At 30.9% G+C, this 7,500-nt stretch overlaps 1 protein-coding gene across 18 annotated transcripts in view; it reads left to right on the top strand.

Annotated features, from left to right (window-relative positions):
* LOC106879147 (voltage-gated inwardly rectifying potassium channel KCNH7) overlaps nt 1–7,500 on the top strand; it is a 661,705-nt gene that overhangs the window by 510,706 nt on the left and 143,499 nt on the right. For all 18 annotated transcript variants that reach the window (XR_016243164.1, XM_052970719.2, XM_052970716.2 and 15 more), the window contains 2 exons: nt 90–242; nt 2,609–2,802. Coding sequence is in view for 17 of the 18 variants with exons in the window: in XM_052970719.2 (XP_052826679.1) it covers nt 90–242; nt 2,609–2,802 (347 nt within the window). In the remaining variant the exon portion in view is untranslated. The remainder of the gene's footprint in view (nt 1–89; nt 243–2,608; nt 2,803–7,500) is intronic.

The raw sequence follows: 7,500 nt of genomic DNA, 5'->3' as shown, positions 1-7,500 counted from the left end.
TTATCTTCATCATCATCACTATTATCATTATAATATCATTATTATTATTATTATTATTATTATTATTATTATTATTGTTATTATTCCAGGTTGCCTACGTGTTTTATCTATGAAATTCAGGTCGACGCATGCCCCTCCGGGGGACACATTAATACACCCAGGTGATATACTACACTCCATATATTTTATTGCGTCGGGATCTATAGAAATATCTAAAGATGATATAGTCATGGCAATTTTAGGTACGTATGAATTTCCTTCGGTAAATATACAATGATTTTTACGTTGTGTATCTTTCGCAAAGTTAATCGTTTGATACTATAGATGCCCTGTTATATTATAATACAGATAAAACGGTCAAAGTATGTATGATAGTAAGTTAGGCAGCTGCAGCTATGTTTGGTAGTTCAAATGTCAATGTGGAAGTTTCATTTGATTTTACATAAACTCAGGCTGCGAGGTAAGAAACTTGCTTCCAACCACATGGTTCCGGATTCAGTCCCACTGCGTGGCAACTAGGTCTTCTTCTGCTATACCCTCAGGATGACCACAGGCTTGTGAGTTTGTTTGGTAGACAGAAACAAAAAGAAGCTTGTCGTATTTATGTGTGTGTGTGTGTGTGCGTGCGTGCGTGTGTGCGTGATTGCGTGTGTGTGTATGCGTGCGTGCATGTGTGCGTTCGTGTGTCTGATTATGTGTTTGCCCACCACCAACGCTTGACAACCGGTTTTAGTGAGTTTATATCCCCGTAACTTAGCAGCTCGGCAAAAGACTGATAGAACAGGTACCAAGCTTCACAAAAAAAAATAAGCACTTGGGTTGATTCGTTCGACTAAAATTCTTTAAAGCGGTGTTGAATGACTGAAACAAGCAGAGAAAAAAAATGTAGGAAAAGTGGGAAAATAAAAATATGTTCAGATAGTTACCCAGCATCGAACATCATTTATAAGCAGTGTGGTTGTCATTATGACGCAATTAGTGAATATCTGGTGTTAAAAACCTGCAGGGTCTATGAATATCCCGTAGTCGTTCAGCTGCATCCTTTCGTAACAAAGTCCTACTGGTACGACATGTGGCTACAAAACAACGACACCATTTATTAATTCTTACCTCCTACATATATATTTTTAACACCAAATTATAAAATGTCATATCAACTACATAACTCTTATGAGGTGTTTCGTCATACGTTTACGTTGAGTTCTTCGTTTTCAAAAACGCACAACTCTAAACGAAATTTACATAAATGAATGCTAAAGGATAAAATAAAAAGATTTTGTGGCAGTGATTGATAGAGCTATTGATCAGCCAAGATATCCGAACATAATATTGCTAATTGTACACACACACACATACATGTAAATACATATATATATATATATATATATATATATATATATATATATATATATATATATATATATATATATATATATATGTATATATATATATATATATATATATATGTATATATATATATATATATATATATATATATGTATATATATATGTATATATATATATATATATATATATATATATATATATATATATATATGTATATATATATATATATATATATATATATATATATATACACACATACATATATATGTGTATGTGTATATATATTTACATATATATATATGTGTGTGTGTATATATGTGTGTGTGTGTATATATGTATGAATGTGTGCATATATATATATATATATATATATATATATATATATATATATATATATATATATACGTATATGTATAATACAAGCGTGAACGAAAAAAAGAAAATAGCACTCAATACATTTGCTAGGAGTTAGATATATTCCTTAATAGTAGTTTGGCACAGTTTCATATGACTTGAAGTTTTGTTTGCGCGTTAGACGGACCCATCTGATAAGATATCAGAGGAACAATCTGTTATCTGATGCGATGGTTTTGCTTAACGCGTCCATGAAACTCTGTCATATGAAGCTGAGTGAAATTATTATTAAAATATATATAAAGGCGGTGAGCTGTCAGAATCGTTAGCATGGCGGGCGAAATGCTTAGCGGTATTTCCTCTGCAGCTACATTCTGAGTTTAAATTCCGCCGAGGTTGACTTTGCCTTTCATCCTTTCGGGGTCGATAAATTAAGTACCCATGAAACACTGGGGTCGATGTAATCGACTAGTCCCCTTCCCCAATATTTCAAGGCTTTGTGCTTTCAGTAGAAAGGATTATTAAGATATATAGATTGTGTGTGTGTGTGTGTGTGCGTGCGTGAATGCTTGTAGATATATTACTAAGTGTGTTTAACATTTATTTTCTTATTTTATTGATATATTCAAGGGAGATGAATCTAATATATACAAGTTATCCAGCTAACAAAAGTTGAAAACACTCCAAAATTCGTCGAATCTTTAATGTATTCTTGTTTGTAATATATAAATTAACTAATTTATATATTAAATAAGTACTTTTAAAAAACTAAATAAATACAAATTTTAACAACGACTGTTGATCTTTAAATTAGATGTGTTACACTTATATTTTTCGAAAACTTTTCGTCATAACTTTACAATACAAAATGGTTGATATTTTACGAATGTCTTCGTTAATATTCCAGGTAAACACGATATATTTGGTGGCGACATTAGAGATAAAGGACCAGAAGGAAAAGCATTATATACAGTTCGCCCACTTTCTTATTGTGATATCAATAAAATCGATATTGCAGAACTAAAAGAAATCCTTAGAACTTATCCAGAATTTGCAGGAGATTTCTTATTAAAATTTCAGTTAACTTTCGATTTAGAGAAGGTAAGTATTCGACTACAATTCCTAGTATTCTATTGTTTCTTGTGCCGTTTATCAATTAGATACATAGAAGGAGTTGGTATGTGGTAAGTGGCTTGCTTACTGCGTGGCACCTTGGGCATGTGTCTTTTAGTATAGCCACGGGCCGACCAAAGCCTTGTGAGTGGATTTGGTATACAGAAACTGAAGGAAGCTCGTCCTATATACATATACATACATGCATGCATGCATATATATATATATATATATATATATATATATATATATATATATATATATATACATGTATGTATATGTTTGTGTGTCTGTGTTTGTCTTCCCATCAACCATCGCTTGACTACCGATGCTGGTGTGTTTACGTCCCCGTAACCTAGCTGTTCGGCAAATGAAAACGATCGAATAGGTACTAGAGTTACAAAAGAATAAGTCCTGGGGTCGATTTGTTCGACTAAAGGCGATGCTACTGGATGGACGCAGTCAAATGACTGAAACAAAATAATAGAAAAAGTAAAAGAATAAAAGAAGAACCGATTTATGGGTAGGGGATAGGAGGTAAATTTTTTGTTTTTCATTTTTTTCTAAATCGCATAAATTCCCGTGTGTAGAACACAAATTCACTAAAATTTACTGAAAATTCCCCAAAAAATAACGAAAAGTCTATGCGGGATTATATGGGGTGCTTAAACTAGAACTCCACCAAATGTGTTTCTTTACCCAATAACCGTTTATGTTATTAAGAAATTTGAAAGTTTAATGCGTATTGGAAACATTTTTCTGCACACTTGTATGTATTTCTCTTGCTTTGGTTGGAACTCGGAAGAGGACATTTTAGCAAGCTCCAGTGTACGTTATTTAGAGCATACTGAAATACACCATATAATGTATTACATTTTTGTTTCGTTTATTCATAAAATCATTTTTATGAAAGATTTTGTTTTATTTAGACATTCATTGGTGTTAATTGCACAATTTCCTGAAATTTAATATCACCACTAAGATATAATGTTTTAGCAACTTCCAAATGTGATTGAAATAAACATTACACACAGCTATCTGTTGATGAAATGTAATTAGACATAATTGACTACGTAGTATATTAACTGAATTAAGTTATGTCACGAGTGGAGATGGAGGGGGAACCGGAACATCGTAAACTTATAGATGTTTATGTCCGTTCTGACATTATTTATACGATTATGACAACGACAACGATGATGTCGGTATAAGAACAAAAATGATTTGGAAAAAGATATGTCGTTGTGCATCATTTATTAGTGGGTTTGTGGCAAACTTAAAAACAGTAAACCTAAGATTGGAACGTGTTTATAACGTTATAGTCCGTAAATTTCATGGCCTAACTGGATAATGTATGCATGAGAGAATGAAGTCTATATATATATATATATATATATATATATATATATATAAATGCATGTTTTATTTTGTTTTATTTTGTTTAATAAATTTTAATGTAAGTTTTGGAAATCCTTGGATCCTTAATAATTTACTTACAAGTTTCTCTATCTCCGGATGCATTGGTCCTTAATAAAATTTGTATTTTGTAATTTAGATTTTGCTCTTTTCACAAAATACTATTTTCCTGATATATATATATATATATATATATATATATATATATATATATATATATCAACGTTCAATGAAAAACGTATATCAAACAAACATTTCTATATATTTTGGAGTTAGATATGAAATGGGGAATTAAATCTGGAATTTGGAAATAACAATTTTTTAAATCTTTCGACATCTCTTCTTTAGAAGTAATTTAATCGTCACCTTAAGATTGACTTAGAATTACCCTGTTTCAAATAAATCGGTGAATAAATAGGTTAAGTTTTATTGAATGCATAAAGAAATTGTTTGATACCACGTTTAGTGTATAAGCATTCATAACATAACAAATATGATGGTCTCAATCACTTTACTCGTTCTAACATATGGCGAAACAGACATTTAAAAACATACTCGCGCACACACACGCTCACATGCACACACATTCACACATACACACACACACAAACACACACACACACATATATAGATAATACTCATATATATATATATGCCTGTGGATTTGTAGAACATTTAGATTGTCGAGGGAAAATGTCTTGAGGTCTCTAGTTAAAATCTGAGAGCTAAATAGTAAAGCAAACTTGTTAGATTAACATTTCTGAAAGAAGATTATTATAAATACAAGTAGCCAAACGAATCAGAATTACTTTATGAAATGGATATACCGGAGAAGTGATTGGACAAACATAAAACTGGGCTTTGACTTAAATTGGTCATTTGTTGTTAATATTCTTATATATTATAGGTACACATCTATAAATCTAGGTTTCCTATCTCGGTAAGCGGTATAAAAGTAAGCGACACCAAAAATCAATAGACACATAACATTCTAAGATTGACATCTAAATATAGGCTGTACACAACTAGAAACTGCTAAAATGTCGTATGATCAAATAAGAGCAAAATTATTTGCCAAAGATAAAAAGAGAAAATTAGAAGGTCAATAAAGAATCATATAAGGATATTTACAAATTTTATGATTACATCTCAGCATTTGATGATTTGCCTATGAAATCATATGAGAGATTATAGATTTGTAGGGAAAAGATGATTTCGATCAATTATGTTTCACGGCATACATCAAAGAAAATAAAGAGTTACTTTAAAGAAAACAAAAGTAAGTTAATAATATAGCTTCAAATTCACCAGACCTGAACCTCATTGAGAAACTATGGTATACAATCAAATGACTATTTAATATACGGAAACTACTATATAATCATCATCTGGCTGATGGTTTCTCTAAAATATGGAATGATCAAATCGGCAATCAGACATCATTTTTCAGAGTTGAGTCGAATTAACAGTCAATAGACTGAAGTTGATTGAACATAAAAATATGTGATTAATTATTGATTGATTTGTGAATAAATCTAATCTTTTCTTGTAGTATTTTTTTTATATTCCTAATGCGACATCACTAATTCACACGTGTGCTCTTGAAGAGCAAATATTAATATAATTGTAAATTAAAGCATCGTTTGTGCAAATAATATTCTTGCAACTCAGCAATTTTTTAAATATATTCATCAACTAAATTACTATTTAACAATGCTTTTAATAGAATTCTTCAGTAATTCACATTATTTTTTTGCATATATTCAATATACTTAACTTATACACTTCCAATTATGTTTATGTATGCAACGATTACAACACAAAGAAGAATTGTGCCTCTAATGTGCTTCATACATACATACATACATACATATATGAACCGCACGCTTATGATATATATAATCTTACGTTGTTATGTAACACTTACATATTAAAAGAGAAGCAAGTTGACATTCTGCTTCTATCAGAAAAACGGTGAAAATATAACACGCGCGTGGTTTTCTGCGTCTATTCAACTAATATTTTATACTCATTCAAATTACAGAACACCCTTAATATAATATAATATAATATATATATTATATATATATATATATATATGTGTGTGTGTGTGTGTGTGTGTGTGTGTGTGTGTGTGTGTGTGTGTGTGTGTGTGTGTGTGTGTGTGTGTGTGTGTGTGTGTGTGTGTGTGTGTGTGTATGTATATATAATATATATATGTATGTTGTATATATATAATATATATACTAAATATATTATATATATAGTATATATATTTGCTTATTACTAGTTGTGTATAGTATTCAGGTATGCTTGCTGCATAGTCTAATTATATGCATACGTATTTATATGTATGTGTGTGTACATATATATTTATATGCTTCTAAGTAATTTGACTCCTGATAATTTGACTGCCAGGCAATTTCATTCCCAGTAATTTCACTCTTAATATTAGAAACAAAATAAGTACATGAAACGCTGAAAGTTGTTGTTGTTGTTGCTATTGTTGTTGTTATAATCGTCGTTGTTGCTGATTTACAAGGTAATTCAGTTAACTAAACGTATCTTTTCAGTCACCTATTCGGTTGTTGATTTACAGTGTTAATTTGGTTAACTGAAAGTATCTTTTCAGTCATCGGGTGTCTTATTTAAAGAGTTTACATGTTCACATGTGCTCTATCCTTGCCTCATTCGTTACTGTTGTTGAAGGAGATAGCCAATGAGATGAGATAGTGGCGAACTTTTCTTGCAGTCTGATAGTGGCGAAACGAATGTAGACAGATTACTTGAGCTTGCAACTGATAAAGGGCTTGATGACTTATTTAATGTAAAACATTGGGCAGGTGATGGAACTTTTAAGTACTTCCCAACTGTATTTTATCAGTTGTACACGCTTCATATTCAAGTCGGTTCATTCAGTATTCCGCGATTGTTTGCATTACTTTTAAATAAAAATCAAGAAACTTACACCTGCTTTTTTAATAAACTAAATGAATTACGTCAAGGACTGAGCCCTGAAATGTTATGATGGATTTTGAAATAGCTCACATTAATAGCATTTTATCAGTGTTTCGTAGTGCTTCCATCTCATTGTTGTCTTTTTCATCTATTTCAAAATGTGTACAGAAAAGTATGCGAATTTGGCTCTAAGGAAATATACCATCATGATAATGAGTTTAGCATTAAAATCAAATGTTTTTCAACGCTGGCTTTTCTTTCTCTCGATGATGTGATTAACAGAATCAAAGATCTTGTAGATGACGACGACCT

This window comes from Octopus bimaculoides, chromosome 9 (genome assembly GCF_046866305.1).
Source record: "Octopus bimaculoides isolate indiv1 chromosome 9, ASM4686630v1, whole genome shotgun sequence".
Taxonomy (NCBI): Eukaryota; Metazoa; Mollusca; class Cephalopoda; order Octopoda; family Octopodidae; genus Octopus; species Octopus bimaculoides.
The sequence above is the reverse complement of the archived record's forward strand: the minus strand, read 5'-3'. Positions and strand labels throughout refer to the sequence as shown.